General features: G+C 41.0%; 1 protein-coding gene across 2 annotated transcripts in view; it reads left to right on the top strand.

Moving 5' to 3' along the window:
* Window positions 1-2,789: 2,789 nt before the first annotated feature.
* Window positions 2,790-18,846, top strand: part of RPS6KA5 (ribosomal protein S6 kinase A5) — a 172,800-nt gene continuing 156,743 nt past the window's right edge. The window contains exon 1 of one of the 2 annotated variants that reach the window (XM_080920623.1): window positions 2,790-3,083. In XM_080920623.1, the coding sequence (XP_080776749.1) occupies window positions 2,984-3,083 (100 nt within the window). In that variant the 5' untranslated portion in view covers window positions 2,790-2,983. The remainder of the gene's footprint in view (window positions 3,084-18,846) is intronic. The other variant, XM_080920622.1, reaches the window with a different exon arrangement.

Below are 18,846 nucleotides of genomic sequence, written 5' to 3'. Positions count from 1 at the left end.
AGAAAATAATAATACTTCCATACAACGGCCTTCCAGCAACTCGAACCTAAACAGGTGTTCCTGATGCATCCCGCTATAGCACATTGATTTCCATTTATGGTGTGAGCACAATGAAAAGCTTGCAATTTCATTATGTATGTGATTACCTAGAATTTATTTCCATTCTTAAACTTCAGTCTCTGTAAGGAACAAGGATGGCATCTGTTTTGTGTTCACTGTGTCCTTGACACCTACCATAGCAATCAGCACATAATGGGAGTGAAAGTTGTCACTTGAACTGATGAACAATTGTACACAGCCCTTTCTTGGCTCTACTTTCGCAGCACTAAGTCTGTAGGTCACAGTGTAGCAGAACAGACATTCCAGGCAGGTTCACCCGGGGAGCTGTGGCAGTGATCTAACCGGGGCTCCTATACGTCTCCACTTTCTGTTTTGTGGCACTTTGAGACAAAAATCTGCCAACTGTGGAGAATGCTGAATCCAGACCAGTGTCTATTTTTAAAAGGCTTGTGAGCTAAGGATGGGCTTTTGTATTTTTAAATGATTCAAGAGACATTAAAACAATAATAGGTTATGATATGTGAAATTCAAATTCCAATAGCCGCTAAGATCATCCTGGTGGGACACGGCCATTCGTTAAGTCTCTGCTTTTCTCATTACCAACCATTTCTGCTGCAGAAATTAGCTGTCAGTGTTACCTTGCAGTAGACTCTTTCCCTGTGAGTTCTCTCTTCCCTTCAGCCTCCTGGGATATAACAAGTTACATGAGAATGACTTTGCTGTTCTAATTAGTGTATGGGACTTCTGTACTAAATAATTTCTGCACTTTAGTATAGCACTTAAGATTCCTCCATTGTCATATGGACAAGGTTCATCTTCATTCTCAGTCTGACTGGATTTGGAATCACCTAGGAGACACACCTGTGGTATCTCTTTAATGGCATCTCCAGGGAGGCTTAATAAGGAAGATCCATCTCGCTGGGCTGGGGGTCCCAACCCATATGCAGAAGTCTGGGAGAATGTTAAAAGTTAAACATAGTTGAAAGGAGAATGCTGAGTCCCACGGTTTAGCTCTGTCTGCTTCTGACTATAGACACAATGTGACCACTGTCTCCTGTTCCTGCCCCTATGCCTCCTCCCTCCATAATACACTCTATCCTCAAAATGTGAGCTCCCTCCCCTCTGCACAGGTTTTTCTTTTTTCTATTTTTGGGGTTTTCAATACAGGGTTTCCCTGTGTAGCCTTGGTTGTCCTAGATCTCTCTATGTAGCTAGCTGCCTGGCTAAGCCTCCTGACTGCTGGGATTAAAGGCATGTGCCACCAACATACCTACCTGGCAACTCCTGTTATTTCTTTAGATTGCTTTTGTCAGGTTTTTCTTTTTACAAGAAGGAAAATAAAGATATACTCATCTTTCCTATACAGCTGCTTCCCTTATACTTGGCTTACCAATTACTTAGTGTACCAGTATTTGATCTCCTCTAGACCTAGGCTGATAGTTACCACTGTGTGAAATGTCTCTAGTGGTATGTCTTACTCGTCCTTTAATTGGCTTTCCAGATTTTCTCCTTGCCCTGAAAGCCTTGAGAATAATCGTTGCCATCTGTGCGAGACTCTAATGCTTCTCCACAGTTTTGTTTAAGTTCTTTGTAGTTTCCTGTGCCTGTATACAAGCTGTCCATTTCTCAAGTTCCATTAATAGCTGTTCAGGAGCAGAAATTGTATCTTAGTTTATGATTCTCCACACTCTTGAGCATCTTAAACATGAAAAATTGGGATGAGGATGTAGCTTAATTGGTAGAATGCTTGTCTAGAATTCATAAAGCTTGGAGTTCAATCCCTAGCAGGTCATAAGCATGGCATGGTGGCACATGCTGCTAATTCCAGCACTGGGAAGTGGTGGCAGATGGACCCGGAGCTAGGCTGAGCTACAAAAACAAACCAAAACAAAACCTAGACTTCTTATGTGTAGAAACTACCTGTATTTAATTTTTCAATGCAACTTATGTTTGCTTTGTGTGAGTGACGCATGCCCTTAAAGCTTGTGTGGAGGTCGGAGGGCAACTTGTTGGTTCTCTTTCACTATCTGGGAATTGTACCGTGGTTGTCCATGTTTGGCTGCAAGTACCTTTTAGCCACAGAACCATCTTGTCAGCCCCTACCTGTAGTTAAAACACAAAATCTATTTGTTTAGTACTAACTACAGCGAACGATATCATTAGAGGACATGGTATCTTTCAGGCAGTCACACATTTGTGGATCGTTGCCTAAGACCCTCCCCGCGCGCGAAAACACATGGGTGACAAGTGTTTCCCTCTAGGACCCTCCTTTGTCCGTGGTGATTGGCGGACCAAGTGGTCCAATCGTCTTTCCCCGCCTCTTTCCGCAGTAGCCAATTAGAGGTCCGGAGCGCCTCCTGACTACTAGACACTGTTTACTAACAGATCGAAGCTGGGGAATAAGGGGTGTGACCATTCTGGGGAGGTCAGGAGAGGGAAGGCCTTGCCTGCGCATGCGTACCAAAGCGAGTAGGTGGAGCCGAATCCTGGGTTTTGCCAATCGGAGCGTTCGCGCTCCTCCCTCTCCTGCCTCCCCGCCAAGCAACAACAATTCGAGCAGCGGGGCGGGGCGACTCGTGAAACGTCAGGACCGGCCGTCCAATGGGAATGGGCGCTGGCAGACACGCGCGCTCGCAGTGCCCAATAGCGCAGGTAGCTCGGGGCTGTCTCCTGGGCTGGCTGTGGGCGGAGCGGCCTGGCGGAGGAGGTGGAGGCGCAGGGCGCGGGGTTGCGCCGTACTAGCGGTGCCCGCTGAGGGGAGGAGGCGGAGGAGCTGCGCGGCCAGAGCGGGAAAGCGAGTCGCCTCAGTGTCGGAGTTGTGGTGCTGCGGCAGCTTGGCTCCTGGGGCTGTGAAGAGACGGGGCGTCTGCTGTCCCATCAGGTTCCCATCTGAGCGACCCGCGCGGTCGGAAAGAGGGTGAAGATGGAGGGGGAGGGCGGCGGCAGCGGCGGCGCGGGCACCAGCGGGGACAGCGGCGACGGTGGCGAGCAGCTCCTTACTGTCAAGCACGAGCTGCGGACCGGTGAGCGACCCCGCCCTCTGCCGGCCGGGCCAGCCTCGGAGGCGCGCTTGAGAGCCCGCAGGGGCACGCGCGCAGGCCAAGAGGGGCGCGAGCTGGGGGGACGGGCCCGGGGCGGGGCTTTGAGGACTGGGGATAGATAGTTCGGGGGTCCTGGGAGCCTCTGGGCAAGGAGAGGAAAGTTTGCTCTTCCTGGGTCCCCAGTTTCGGGCCCGGTCTGGGAAGATGCCTTCATGCCCCCCTTCCAGCATAGGTGACAGGTCTGTCACCACACGCTGTCTTGAGGGAAAGGTGCTCTTTGCTTTTAGAGGTGAGCTGCTGGGAGCTGCGTGTGATGGAGCTTGGACTCACTTTACCCTGCACTTCTGTCTGGGGTGGTCCAGGTGTGAGGGGAGGGACTCTGTGTGTGTGTGTGTGTGTGTGTGTGTGTGTGTGTACGTGTACCATCCCTAAGGGACAGCGATCCTGCGACTGATATACATGGGGGGGGGGGGGGGTATTGGTCCTAGGTTAGTCTGGTGAAGTTAAGAGGCTTTGCGGTCTTCTGGGATTTGAGTCCTTTCTCCTAGAGTTATCGTGAAGCACTATACTCTCTTTGAATTATTTTTTGCCAGTGTCTTTTGGGAAGCAGCCTTTATAAATGTAAAGTTCTAGGTGAAAGGCTTCACTAGGCGACTTCAGCGCTTACATACTGAAGATCAATCAGTAAAGCTGTGCGTATTAAGCTTTTTTACTTTTGCTTTTTCGTTGTGTAATTCCGGGGTTTATTTTGGAAAATTCTTATCTTGACTAATTGTACAGGTTGGGGCTCCCCCAGCCCCATGGAGTCAGGTTTCCTCTTACACTATCAATTCTGAGTGGAGAACTTATTATAATGGCTCGATTGTTATTAGTATCCGTGGTCTTAAGACTTTTGATACTTAAGTCTTTGGCACAGTGTATTAAGTAGACACAAATGGGAAGTGGTAGGTTTCAGGTAGAAACAGTGTCCACCTTGCTGCTGTTTGGGACAAATTGGTAAAGTTAGCTACCCTCCACAGTTCTTTAGTTTTTGTTGTTTCTAATGAGGTTGCTCATTAGCATTTTTGGTGCCAGTCTTATAACTTAGTATAATTCATGTTTTCTCAGTTTATCAGTTCAACCTCTGCAGTTCTGATGGCTCTGACTCTATAATTTATCCTGACCCAGTTATTCCATAGTATTTTTGAGTTCCTCACATAACCAGTGTAGATTCCCTGGGTTGATTTGAGATTTTTCTGCTCCAAATGTAACCAACAATTGATGTCTTCAACAAGATTTAAAGCCATTTTCTCAGCATACATGCATCTAGTATTCAAACCCAGTTTACACCAGGTGGAGTGTCACATGCTTTCTAGAGTGAGGATTTTGGTTCTTTTCCCTGCTCTTACATAATGATTCCTTGCTGTAAGTGTGTGGAATCATACAGTACAATAAATGCTACTTGAAGTCTTATGTGCTTAGCCATCGATCAGGATGCAGCAAGCAGCCCTCTGCTCAAGGACCAAGGGGCAACCTACTTGTTAGTCACCTAACTGCTCAGGTTCTGGGTTTTGCAAACAGTGCTGATTCAGTAGAAAACAATTGAGCACTGTTTTATTTCCCTTTCTCAACAAACAGTGTGAATCGTCAAGCTTTCGTTTAGAAGTTCTCCTGATGGATGACGAGACTGTACTGAACTCACTAGGAAAGGAGCGGTCATCTAAATGTATTGCTAAACGTGTGAACAACTAATGGGACGTAATGGTCAGAAACACTGTTAAAATACAACTTGAAGGAGTCACTCATCCATCACCAGCCAGCTGGGTTCCTCTTAGTGCACGTGCTCTCATAGGAGCTAGAACAGTGTGATCTGATGTGCTCACTTCTCAGGTTGGTAGTTGGTGATTGTATTGTATGCCACAGGACAAGTGATAATGGGATTAGAAACCAGGACGTGGAGTTGGAAGACGAATACTAGCCATGGCACTTAGCTGGCTGTGTAGACTTGGGAAATCACTGCACTCTTTCAGACTTACTCCTCTCATCTGGAAAATGTACAAGTCGAATGAGATACTACTGGAAAAATGTTAATCAAGTTACTTGGCACATAGTAGGAAATGTTGGTTGAATCAAAATCTAAAAAGAAAAAAAATGAATCCATATTCAGATCTTAATGTAAAATGTATGAATTGATATAGTGGAAAACAAACTAAGTTATTGGGTGGTTAGCTATTATCATATATGTCTTTGCCTTCTCAAGCAGAGTGTAAACTCCTTGTAATCCTCGCTGCTGTTGAGTTACTTGTCCATCACAACACACAGTGCTATAATAATTCATTTACCTGGGGTTGGAAAGATGGCTCTTTGGGATAGAGTACTTGCCATATAAGTGTGAACACCTAAGTTTGAATCCTTTGGACCCACACAAAAGCTGGGTATAGTAGTGTGTTTCTGTAATGCTAGTGTAATGTATGGCACCTCAAGAGCTGGAGACAGAAGTCTCTGGAAGTTTGTAGTCCAGCTAACCTGGTATACACAGTGCTGAAGAACAAGAGAGCCCTGTTTTAAAATGGAAGGTGAGGATGGATATGGTGGCATGTGTGTGCCTATACACTCATACATACACTCCAAACACACACACACACACACACACACACACACACACACACACACACACGCGCGCGCGCGTCTATCTGTGTCAGATAGTAAGGTCCTTGAGGGCAGAATCTTTTTTTTTTTTTTTTTTTGTCTATTTGTAGCCTGTGGTGTGTGGTAGATAGTCAAACATTTGTTGAGTGAATTTAATTTTGGATGAAAAATAAGGGCAAGGTTTTCAAATGTCAGGTCTTAATAAATTGATGGCAGCAACTATAAAAGTATACAGAATTCAAGATTAAGCAAATTAATTAAAATAAATTCTTGAGCATTTTCTGTTTTCTGGTCCAGCTGTAGAGGAAGAGGCCATATAAACCAGCAATCAGGATATATTATTTAAGCATAATAATAGAAACAAAATGTATAAAGGTAACAAAAGAAGGATTAGAGCCATTAGCCTTTAAATAGTCAAATGTAACTTTGGTTAACACGAGTGGAAGAATGGAAATTACTTTACCCACTTGTTTATTCAGCAAATATTTTGTCACCTCTTATGTACTGAGTGCTGTTTTACATGCTGTGGTTCATAATGTGACTTCTCCAGGGAAAGGCAGGTCTAAGGAACAACTAGCACCAGACACTTTCATTGCCTCTACTGTGCTTTAAATCTCTCCTAGGCCATGTTCCAAGTTTCTTCATTGCTGTCCAGGTTCCTCCCAGGAGGTAGGAAACGAACAGGATTAAAGTTCTACATTTTATGGCTTCAGCTATTGAAAGATACCACCCTTTTGTCAGTTTCAGTTAAATTCTGAGAGAATTTACTGGCTTTATTGACTTAGCTTTGATCCGGTATCTGCTTTTGGCTCATTCAGTTAAGACTAGATGATAGGATTGTTTCCTACTAACATGCCAACAACTACAGCAAAACCATGGAAAAAGATAAACTAAACTCTTAGAAGTTTATGAAGGGTTGCTGGGGGGATAAGTCATTTGATTCCATCTTTGGGAGACTGCCTAACATTAAGGAGAGGGTTGCAGAAGGTTATTATGTAGTAACATTGGAAACTCTAATGGATTATAGAACGTGACTGCTGTTTATTAGGATGTGTGAATTGCTTAGTTTGTGGTTCTGACTCAGACCCTCAAGAGTGGGAATTTTCACTAGGTCCCACCCCTAGATGAAGAGCTAGGAAATTAATGACTGTTCAGGGATGGGAAATCGGTCTTTCCCAGGGATGAACCTTTTTATCCAGAACCAGTGGTTAGCCCTAAAATCATTTACATATAAACAACACTAATGGACTCAGCAGGTTGCATTCGTAGATTTATTTGTATATATGTAGCAATAGTAATTAATAAAAAGGGGTCTCAAATTGAGAGGGAGCAAGGAAGAGGTATGGGAAAGGTGGAGAGGGAAAAGAGATGGGGGAAAGGATGTAAATACAGTATACATATGTGAAGTTTATGTAATTATGTAAAATTATGAAATGAACTTTAAAAAATGAGTTTAAAAGCTCCCCAAATAATGAAGATGTTAGCCAGACCACAGCTGAACTTCTCTGGGGCTGCCTTTTCACTCATAGTTACTTGGCAGGCTGTGTCAGTTCCTGTCTGTGTGGACCTTTCCATACACGTGCTTGAGTGTTGGAAGGACACAGAAGTGGCCTTCTCCCTAAACAAGTGATCCAAGAGAGTGAGGTGGAAGCTACATGTTGCTTTTGTTAAATAGCTTTGTCTAAGGTCTACAATTTACATACTATACAATCCTCTTTAAGAATATAATAAATTGTAGCATACTTATAGAGATTAAACCATCACTGTCATCTAATTCAACCTATAAAGAAACTTTATACCCATTTACATTAGTCATCCTACATTCCCACTACCTAGGACTAGCCAATCACTAATCTATTTTCTGACTAAATTTGCCCCTTATTTGTTAATAATACAATTGCATACTTTTATAATTGTCTAATTTTTTAGTAAGCATGTTATTAAGATCCAGGTGCTTAAAAGCACATACAAAACTATTACTTAATTTTTTGCTGACACCATATTTCTGTATATTAGATAGATCATATTTTGCTTATCCATCAGTTGATTGACATTTGGTTATTTCTTCCTTTTCTGCTATGCACATTTGTCGTAGACAAACTTTTTCATAGATCTGTTTTCATTTTATGTGGCTATTTACCAAAAATAAAATTATTGGATTTTATGGAGCCAAAGCTTTTTGAACTGTGAACTTTTTCCAACAATAGTGTATGAGGGAAAATCCGTACAGCCTAGCCAGTGTGTTATAATCTGTCTTTTATGCTTTTACTAGAGTAAGTGAAACAGTAGCTTTCATTATGGCTTTGGCTGTATTTCTCTAATGATGTTGTATCTACTTTTAAGCACCTAGTCCAGTAGTATTTCTTTGGAGAAATGCTTACATTTCTTCTTGGCCTGTTTTGCAGTTGGTTTCTTCCCAAAGAAGAAAAAAAAATCAATTAACCATGATATATAGATTCATTTTAGATCCTCAGCTCTAGTCCATTGGTTTGTATGCCTCTCTTTAGCTAGTACCATAAAACTGCAAGTTACAAGCTTACTTTTGAAGTTGGAAAGTATATATCTTTCAACTTTATTTTTTCCAAGATTGTGTTGGTCCCTTTATTTTTCCATATGAATTTAGTATGTCTTGTCCGTTTTTTTCACATTAGCTATTTGAATGATGGTCTGATATAGATTGCATTGAATTCATAGATTAGTTTTGAGAGTACTGCTGCCTTTGCAGTGTTAAGTCTGACCCATGAACATGAAATGTCCTTTTACTTAGGTAGCTCTTCTTTCATTTATTTGACAATGCTTTGTTATTTCTGGAGTATTACTCCATTCTATTGTTCAATTTATTCCTAGTATTTCATTTTGATGTATAATCATATAATTGAATTGAAATTATTTTCTTTTAATTTTGGAATGTTAATTGTGTCTAGAGATCTATTGTGTCTTACAACCTCGCTGAGCTAGTTTATCAGTTCTAATAGTACCTTAGCGTATATCTTAGTATTTTTATTCATTGGACTATATAGTGATATATAGTGATTATCTTTCTATACATACATATATAATATATATGTATATATGTGTGTGTGTATAGTGTGTGTGTAAGTAAGAGAGAGAGGAAGAGAGGGAAGGAGAAAAAGAGAGGAAGGAAAAGAGAAAGGGGGGTTAGTTTGTTTTATTTCTTTCTAAAATGAACGCTTTTTGTGCCATTTTCTTGATTAATTGGCCTGGCTATCGATGCTAACTAACTACACTATTCAGACATCCTTGTCTAGTGCCATGCCTAGCAGGAAAGCTCTAACTGTCCATCACTAATTATAGTGTAGGCTGTGGATTTTCCATGGAGGCCTTGTAGAAATTAAGAAGGCTTCCTTCTGTTCCTAGTTTGGGAATTTTTAAATTGTGAAAGGGTACTGGATGCTCCAATGTTCTTCCTCATCGTGAGATGATGAAATTGTGGCTTTGTTTTATTGATGAGGCTTATTGCATTGATTGATTATTGTGTGTCAAGATGGCCTCACACTCTGGGATAAACCCTACTGAATCATAATCCTTTTTATATAATGCTGGAGTCAGTTCTCTGTTATTTTGTTGAGGACTTATTGTTCACTAGAGGTATCTGTTTTTATATTCTGTGATGCTTCTCAAAAAATCTTGACTTTTTTGTCACCAACTATAGAGTTTCACTATAGAATTTGATTTATTCGGAGTATTAAGTAGAGATTTAACAGAGGTCAGAGGATAGGCTGTAGCTTTGAATTTGCTTCTAGTTATTTTGCTACATGACCTGGAGTGCATTATTTGCCTTTCTGAGCCTAAATTTTTATTCACAAGCGAAAATGTTGTACTAGTTGGCATCCAGACTACATTAACTAAACGGTGTTTTGTACTATTTCTGTGCAATAGACAAAGGCCAAGGATTGGCATTTGCTTTAAAAGTTACTGCTTTACCAAACGGATCATGTAGACTCTCACTGAAAAAGAGCGGTCCCCTGTTGTGTGTGGCATTGACTCTCTCCTTCCAGTTTTACATAGGTTCCAGGGATTGAATCCAGGCCACTAGGTTTACCTGCCAAGCTGTCTTGTTGCCAACCGCCCTCCTCCTACCCCGCCCTGCAACTAGATGCTTGTTAGTCTGAAAGATAATCGCTTTTAAATTGTCTATTGTGAATGTCAGAGATTGAGAAAATAATCTAAGTAAAGAGAGTGGCATCTCAACCTCATATCAAAGTGGATTCAAGTGTATTTTATATTTTCAGCCTAGGGTGATCAGCCTTAGGTGATCTGATGTTGTATCAACCCTTTGATGTAAAGCAAGGAAGTTTGCCTTGGATCTGCAGACAGATATGTTTTGATGGGCAGGGTTGAATTCTTTCATGTGAACAAGAGATTCGTGAGAGCTCTTCTAGGGAAAATCTGACACCCTTTTGTGTTGGTTAATTTCACAGTTAATTTCAGGTTGAGCAGTGTCAGTTCCTAAATATAGAGGGGGAAGAGGCTGTCACAGCCATCACCTTTGAATTCTCTGAATGATTTACAGATCTTTATATTCCCTGCAAAGGTGTAATATCTATTGCATTATCATGTTTATCAGGGAACATGAATAGGTCCTAAAATAGAATTTTAATCTTGCTGTGTTTGTTTCTAGCAATGTTCCTCTTGTTCGAATGTAGCTATTCCTCCCCAAATCAAATGCGTTTCTGGACTTTATATATCCTTAAAACTGTAAGTGAACTCTCACTTTTTCCCTTCTTTTCAATCATCCTTTTTTTCTAGGCTGCCTGGCCAGAAAGCCCATGGGATCTGTTTTTGCCTCCCAGTAAGGGGGTTACAACTGAATACCACCACACCATCTTTTCTTTCTTTCTTTCTCTCTTTCTTTCTTTCTTTCTTTCTTTCTTTCTTTCTTTCTTTCTTTCCTTCCTTCCTTCCTTCCTTCCTTCCTTCCTTCCTTCCTCCCTTCTTTCCTCCCTCCCTCCCTCCCTCCCTTCCTCCCTCCCTCCCTCCCTCCCTCTCCCTCTCCCTCTCCCTCTCCTTCTCCCTCCCCCTCCCCCTCCCTCCCCTTCCCCCTCTCCCTCTCCCTTTCTTTTTTGAGACAGGGCCATATGCTGTCCTGGAACTTGCTGTGTAGACTAAGCTGGCCTTGAATTCACATAGATCCATTTGCCTATGCCTCTGAAGTGGTGGGATTACAGTACCACCACACCCAGTTTGTCTGTGGTACTGAGAATCTGAACACAGGTTCTGTGGCAAGCATTTTACCCTCAAAGCCATCTTTCCAGCCTTCCAGTTCCCAGTACTGGTATGTTATCACATTCAAGTTTTGTTTCAGTGGGCCTCTTCTTAACAAGTCTATATGTTCTTGACCTCCAAAAAGTTATGTAAATGGTATTTTGAGTATCAAATTATTTGGAGTAGAGAAAGTAAACTCAGTTCTTAAAAGAATTCTGTCATTAGCTCTTTTATTGGGTTTCCACCTGTGACTCATACTGTTGTATAGACTTTTAACATGCTATCTTTATAATTTAAGTAACACTAATGAGTTTTTAGGTACACGTTCAAATGTATAAGTTTGTAAGTGTGCAGGTGTAGACACATGTGTGTGAATACCTGTGAAGAATAGTGAACAAATTCATGCACCATCTCCTTTTTTTTTGAGACTTGTCAAGTAGACTTATGCTTGCTTGCTAGTGAGTCTAGGGATTTGCATGGGATTTTACTCTTTAGAGTATGGGCAATTTATAATCTATGTATTCCTGACCTGAAAGTAATGTAAATAATATTTTATACCAAATTATTTGGAATATGAAGGAGTGTGCATTCAATTATGAGGAACAGATTTTTTTTTCTTATGTGGGTTTTGTGGATCAAACATGTTACTAAGTCAACCTTCCCCTTAGCTCATACTGAAATCTGTGTGGTAGGTTAAATGATGGCTTTTCTTCCTCTTCTTAAAAATGTCCACATTTTAATTCCAGGATTCCTGAGAGCATGCTACATATTACATGGCAAAATAAACGTGCATGTTTGATTAAATATCCTGGGGTTAAAAGATTATCTTTGTTTATCTGATCACATTGGTGAAGACTGGAGAGACGAAGTCAGAGGCACCATGAGGTTGGAAGCAAACAGGTGATGCTGTAGCAGGGTAGGGTCAGTACCTACAGCCTCTTGAGGGCGGTGACCAAGTCTCTCAGATGTCTTAGAGGAACACAGTTCTGTGGTCACTTTGATTTTTACTTCAGTTTCAGACTTTCGATTTCCAGAATAAGAAAAGAGATTCATGTTGTTCAAGTTCATGTTAATCTTCCCAGCAGCAGTAGGAAGCCAGAATATTTTCCTGAAGATGAGTTGAACCAGCAGCTCAGTTTGTGCCAAGAGACAGTTTTATCCAATGCTGTGATAACAGAACATGGAACAGTAAATTAAACCATTTATGTTGAAAATAATAACAGTTGACATTCTTTGTAGAGATAGCATGTTGTTCTTTCTGGGGCCTCAAGATGTGACATTCCTTTCTGGTCTTACCTTAAAGCTTTGAACCAGCTGTTCTGTTTTTCATAGGAATGCTCTGAGTGGGTGCATGAGTAGATTTTTCTTCTGTAAAGGTTCTTGCTATAATTCAGCTAGCCTCAACCTACAATGAGCCTCCCGCTTTAGTTTCCCAAAGATGGGATTACAGGCATGCACCAGTGTTCCTGACCCAGAAGACTTGTATTAGGGGGTGGTGCCTCTCATCTGACAGTGTGAGACTGTACACAGGGCTCTCCTTATATCACACACTTTTCTACATAAATAGAAAATCCAATCAATAACTGAAATATTCAGTCCATTGAAGTACTCTGTCCTCTAATCATGTAAATAAACTGATCTGGGCTTATGTGTTTTTCTTAAAGTAAGAATTAATCAAAATACATTGTAAAGTGAGCATCACTGCTGTCCAAATACACAGAGTTTTATCAGTGTACCTGTACTAACCAATCCCATGATCTTAGCTTCTTTATATTCACACCATTTATTTCTAAGCACATATCATAGCTAAGATTAGGATGGAACATATGTAATTGGACACCTATGTGTAAAACTCAAAATGTTTTTTGTTTTTTAAAAAGATTTATTTATTTAATGTATATGAGTACACTGTAGTTGTCTTCAGACACACCAGAAAAGGGCATCAGATCTCATTATAGACAGTTGTGAGCCACCATGTGGTTGCTGGGAATTGAACTCAGGACCTCTGGAAGAGCAGTCAGTGCTCTTAACCACTGAGCCATCTCTCCAGCCCCAAACTCAAAATTTGGACCTAAGGTTTTCATTGTAAATTGAGCAAAGGGGTGGCAGTTTTCATTCATCTATTTGAGGATTATTGAATTTTTAGTAGAAAATGGCTTCTACCATCACTGCCTAATATTTGACCAAGAGACTCTGTATATCTGATCATATGAGTAACTTTGGGGTCGCAGTATTCATAAATAGGTTCAAGGTTTTGTCTGATGGTAACATTGTGCGATGGATGATGGAAGTCTGTGGGTGCCAGATGAATGCCCTGGCTATCATGGGTGAGGTGAAGAATGGCAGAACAAAGCATTTCTGTCCCAGGAGCAACACAGATGGCTCAAAGGTCAGAAATGGTTGGGTACACTGACGTTTCAGAAGGAAAGGCTCTGACTAGATTCTTGTATCTAAAAAACCTACAGGAAATATGACTGGAATAGCAAGGGCCATTTAATGCAAGATTTAGTAGAGTATGATAAACTATTTAGGCATTGTGGGTAAACATGAAACCAGTTGGGAACTGATTAAATTAATTTGTATTATGAAAAGTGATTCCCACTGCTTTGAGGGGGATGTGAGGTGGCTGGCTAGGACTGTATTGCAGAAACTTAGATGGGATATATATAGGTCAGGGTTAGGTGGTAATTGATAGTGAGAATTGTAAGTGTATTTGAGAAGTATCTAGGAGGTACAGTGAATAGGACATGACATTATATTGATGTGAGATCTTTGGCAGGAGCAAATGTGTTTGAAGACACTGTTCACTGAGGTAGTGTATTAATTTCAGTTTGCTTTACTATCATAACTCACATTTAGGTTGCTCTTGGTCTTTATGACCTGACTGGGTTCTTTGTTTAGGGTATCACAAAATGGGGACCTGTGGGTAAGTCAGACTTGATTGATGTTTGAGGTTCTGTGTAAAAACATACTTCTAAGTTCCAGATTTTCGTTGCTCGAATTTAGGACCTATAATTGTCAGCTTGAAGTTCCAATTTGTTGGCTATCAATGAGGAACCATTGTAAGCTTCTAGAATCTAGATGGTATGCATTCCTTTCTCAGTACCCCCTCTTTCTTTAAGCCAGCAAAAACATGGCAGTTTCTTCAGGTGCTTTGACTTTGGGTCTCCTCTGACCTGTAGGCCAAGATTTAAAGTGGCTTGTGTGATTAGCCTAGCTCTACCGGGGTTATTTTCCCATTTATAAAGTTCACATCTGTAAGTCCCTTTATTACAAAGCACTAAATGTACTCACTCTGGGAGGAGAGTGTATGAAGAGTAGAGTGACTGGGGTCATGTAAGATTTCTAGATGGTGAACTAGGAGAGATGGATATATAGTTCTGCAGAAAACTTAGGACCCAGTTTAATAGATGGAAGCAACTTGGAGGAGCCTTGGACATATTATTACAATGGATATATATGCACATATTATGATGGTTATGATTGTGGACGATGAAACCTTAAGTGTTACAGAATGCACTTTGACTCATTGAAGTCAGGCAGTGTCGTTGTGAAGCTAGTTCTGTTATTGTTATTCTACAATATTTTAGCAAGTTGAGAAACTGAGTCTTCAACAGGTGATTTGCTCAGTGTTACCCAGGAGTAAGTATAAGAATCAGTTTTGAAACCCAAATAGGTTTGGGCTCAAATAAGAATTTTGGTGTCACAAAAATATAAAGACTCTATAAAGCCAAGCTAGTAGGGAAGATCTCTTTTGGAGATGCTGTAGAAAGAAGATTTAGAACTAAGTCTTGAAAAACTAAAAAAGAAATGTGAAGAACTGTCAAAAAAAATGAGTTGCTAAGACAGAATACAGAGGAAGAGCCTGGAAGTCTGTGATTGTTACTGGCTACTAAAGAGGATGGGTTTGTATGTGGCGTTGTCTGTGCCAGTGACCATGAAGTAGCTGTGTTAAGGGCATTCTGATGGACCTTGATTGGGGCAAAGTCAGATTGGAATATTTGAAGTGGAATAATTGAAAGTGAGGTAACTTTTGAGAGGCTTTGTTTTGCAGGGGATTGAAATAGGGACCTCAAAGAGGGTTATTTACTGTTTCCTTGTTTTGAGGTGACTGATGCTAGATCATGCTGGGCCATCAGGTGCCACAGAGACTGAAACTGCAATAGACCAGAAATGCTGTATCAAGAGCCCTGAGAAGGGGGCTTCTATTTTACCTGGGGGCTGCAGGGCAGGTTGGTGTTTGATAAGAAAACTGCTTTTGTTATAAGAGGAATGGGGAAAGGATACAGGTGCATTTGTAGATTTGGTGACAGGAAGATGAGGAAATTTTGAGGCCATGATTGTTTTGTCCCCTCTGTGAATTGTAAAGAAAAGGCAATTCTTTATTCAAGACAAATAGCTTCATTTTTTTTTTTTTTTTTTAATGTTACTCTGATCTTTGGAAAAAAATTCTAAGATTCAGAAAAACATCCAAAGAGTATTTTTTTTACATGCAGGCTATACAGGGGAACTTGTAGCACGTTGCAGAACAACTTACTGAAGATTATTTTCAGGCACAGACAATCAGGCGCTTCTGTGCTTTCTGTGCTCAGAGAACTGAATGTAGTCTCTGGCTCATGCCAGATTCTTAGTAAGCTTAATTTTCTGTTTCTTTTTTGAAGTGGTTTAAGTTTAGTTTACTTCTAAATTATACTTTTTTGGTACATGTGTTGGGGGAAAGGCAGTTACTGTTTTGTTTTGACTCAGATTTTACGTAAGTTTCATCGTGTAACTCTAGAATCACTTGGATAAGTGATAAAACACTGCTGTCTTATACACCCAGAGTACAGTACGTCTTCAGTGATCATGGCAATAAAGTGGGCAGCATTGTTTTAAAATGCACAGATATTAAATATAACTTTGTTCAGCTGCCAGTGCTCTCCAGAGACATGGTTTGAGGCCCAACCACAACTCTAAACAGCTTCAGAACAGTTTACCACCTGGTGGTTGAAGGGAACCCGATGTGCTAGCAGTTTCGCCGGGTTTCCAAGCTCCCATGCATTTACTAAAATTGCACGACTTGAACTCTGTAGGTAGGAGTCAGGGCTTAAGCATTCAGTTAAGTATGTGCTGTTATGACTGTGCTGGGCACTTCCTAGCTGTAGCCTGTCTGATAAGTTACTTTATAAATATTTTCTCCCATGACAGAAAATGGGGAAAAACAAACCCTTCAAATAGCAGCAAGACTTTTTTTTTTTTTCTCTCACTGCATACAATTGTCACTTTTGGACTTAAATTAACCCAAGAATATTATGTTTTGTAATACTGAATAATCAGGGATAAGGTTTTATGAGAAGAGCTGTTTTATAACCTTACTTGGTTGGTCCCAGAAAATGAGATCATAAAACATATATTTTCTAGTTGGTATATTAAAATCATATCTTAAGCATATTAAATAGGATCAAATCAGATTGTGTTCTAAAATTGGCTAATTTAGAGTTATCCCCCTTCCCTGTTTTCCTTCCCATAAACATATTTGTGCCTTCTTATCATATGAGCCAGCTAGCTAACCAGTCAAGTCCTCTAGTTACTACAAAGTCTCCATTGTACAGGGCTTTGCATGGACTTTTTATTTACTAGTTTCTATGTTTTATCTCCCTACATTCTGATGTGCTTTAGTATCCAGCCTCCATCTCAACCTCTCCATGGTTACTTAACATGTGCCTTCTCTGCTGGTTTGATGGGATGTCTCAGTTTGAATCTAGTGTCACTTCTTCGGAGCACGTGGTGCTTAAGTGTTGCTATTGATCTCCTTGTTTAAAAACAGAATGCTCTTCTGCCCCACTGGCTTGCATTATCTCCTTCCTCTGGTGTTTCTGATTTTCTCTACCGTTCTCCCTCTGATTCAACCCTCTTTTCTTGTACCCACTACTACTGCAAGAGAAGATGTCATCATTGCTCGAACCATTAGCCAGGTCTCTTGTTTCTAGTTTAGATCTCTTTTTGTATTCCTCATCATTCACTTCCATTAGCCTACTGCAACATAAAACGTTCAGATTGTCCACAGTACCCTAGTCACCAAGCTAAACAATGTTTATTTACCTGAGGGTAGTAGTGTCACATCTGTTTAATAAATATTGTATCTCATACCTCTTGGTGCACAGTCTCCTGACCTGTTTGTCTCACTTTGGAGTCCAAGTATAGCTGTAATAAACAGTTCTGTGTCAGCATCAGCCTGTTGCATGTAGCTGTTGCTACCCTGCCTGACCTCCAGGATCGGGCCGTGCTACCAGCCCCCACCCAGTTTCCTTTGAATTCACAGATAAAAGACATAAACATAGCTGTTCATTTTTAACTTTCCTTCTTCGCACAATTACTATCTCCTGCCTGGAAAATGTGCCCTTAGTTTTACTCTTAGCTCTGCTCCTCCCACCTGCCCTAAACTTTATTTCCTGTCCACCTGCCTGTGGGAGTGGCCTGTGTGGCCACTCTGTATGAAATCTCACATGACTGGTCAACTTTCTCCATCTTAAGCATGCTGAACTCTGTCTCCCACTTCCTTGTGTCTCCCTTTTCCTCCAGGGACCCGGAAGTTCTACTTGTACCTTCTGCCCAGCAATTGGCTCATGGCTTTCTTTACTGACAGATCAATAACCAATTGGGGAACAGGACCTATCATCAATTCACTTCAGGTTAATGGCATTTACTTTGATGGACACATGCTACGTATTTTACATTTTCAGCTGAAGACATTGATTCTTATTCTAAGGCCTAGGTTTCTGGTGGGAGCTGGCTCAACAAGCATGGATGCTTGCCTTCAAAGTCAAAAGGCAAGTCCACTGGGGCGACCTTTAACTAATGGGGTGTGGGAGCTGATAACATGCATTTCTCTATTGATTCTAGAGTAGAAATTTCTCAGGGACATTCCATCTGTTCTTCAAAGGAGCTAGATCAGATTAAGATAATAATGTGTCCTAGTTTCACTCTTGTCACTTTCTCCTTATTTCGTCTCATTGGGATTACCTTCCCAATAAGCCACTTGCATAGCCGTCCAGGATAAGATTATTGTTAGTGTTTATAAAGTGGCTTTAAAAGCATATCCTCAAATGGGGTGTTGCAGAGACGTTGCACTTTCAGCTCAGGACACTGATTCTTGTTCTAAGGCCTAGTGTTATTCACTAGTGAGACCATAACAAGGATCCATTATTGGTAGCTGTGGGTGCTGATAAACATATGTGATCGTGTCATATGTAACAGGATCAAGACTAGCACGGAATAGAGGGGAAGATTTGGACGTGTGATAGCTCTAGGATTTGAGTGTTGGGGACAGTGGTAATATTAAGACCTCTGAGGTGACTGACTCAGCTTTTGAAACTTGGGGAACAAAAAGCAGATTCTCATGAAAGCCTCTGGAAAGACTCCCAGAGCATATGGGCATGAACAAATTGAGGTTAAGTATTGGTCCCAGGATTTAATTGTAAAAGTAGCAGAACTTTGTACCTTTACTGTGCTAAGTTTGTATTGTCGTTTGGGCTTAACTGAAATTGTTCCTCAGAACTGTCTCTCTGGATTTTGGGCTAACGCTGATCATAATAAACAGTTTGGGTGAGACAGACAGAGGGACAGACATGAAACAACAGCTGAGTTCCTTTTTCACTGATAGTATGATGCTCTAGCCCCCACGAGTTGTTGCTAGCTAATCTGCTGTATCATGTTGTTGGCAGGGAGCATCGGCCAGCCTGCAGTTTCCTCAGCTCTGTTGGATTACCTCCATCAGCTTCTGGGAATCTAGGGCCAGTGTGTCTAACTTCTCTGCAGGTCACTGGTATCCTTCAGGCTAGAGCTCTGAAGATACCTATAGATATATACTCTGTATGTCCTTGTGGGTTCCAGCTTGTTCTCAGGAGTTTAG

This window comes from Micromys minutus (assembly GCF_963924665.1).
Source record: "Micromys minutus genome assembly, chromosome: 1".
NCBI classification, from domain to species: domain Eukaryota; kingdom Metazoa; phylum Chordata; class Mammalia; order Rodentia; family Muridae; genus Micromys; species Micromys minutus.
The sequence above is the reverse complement of the archived record's forward strand: the minus strand, read 5'-3'. Positions and strand labels throughout refer to the sequence as shown.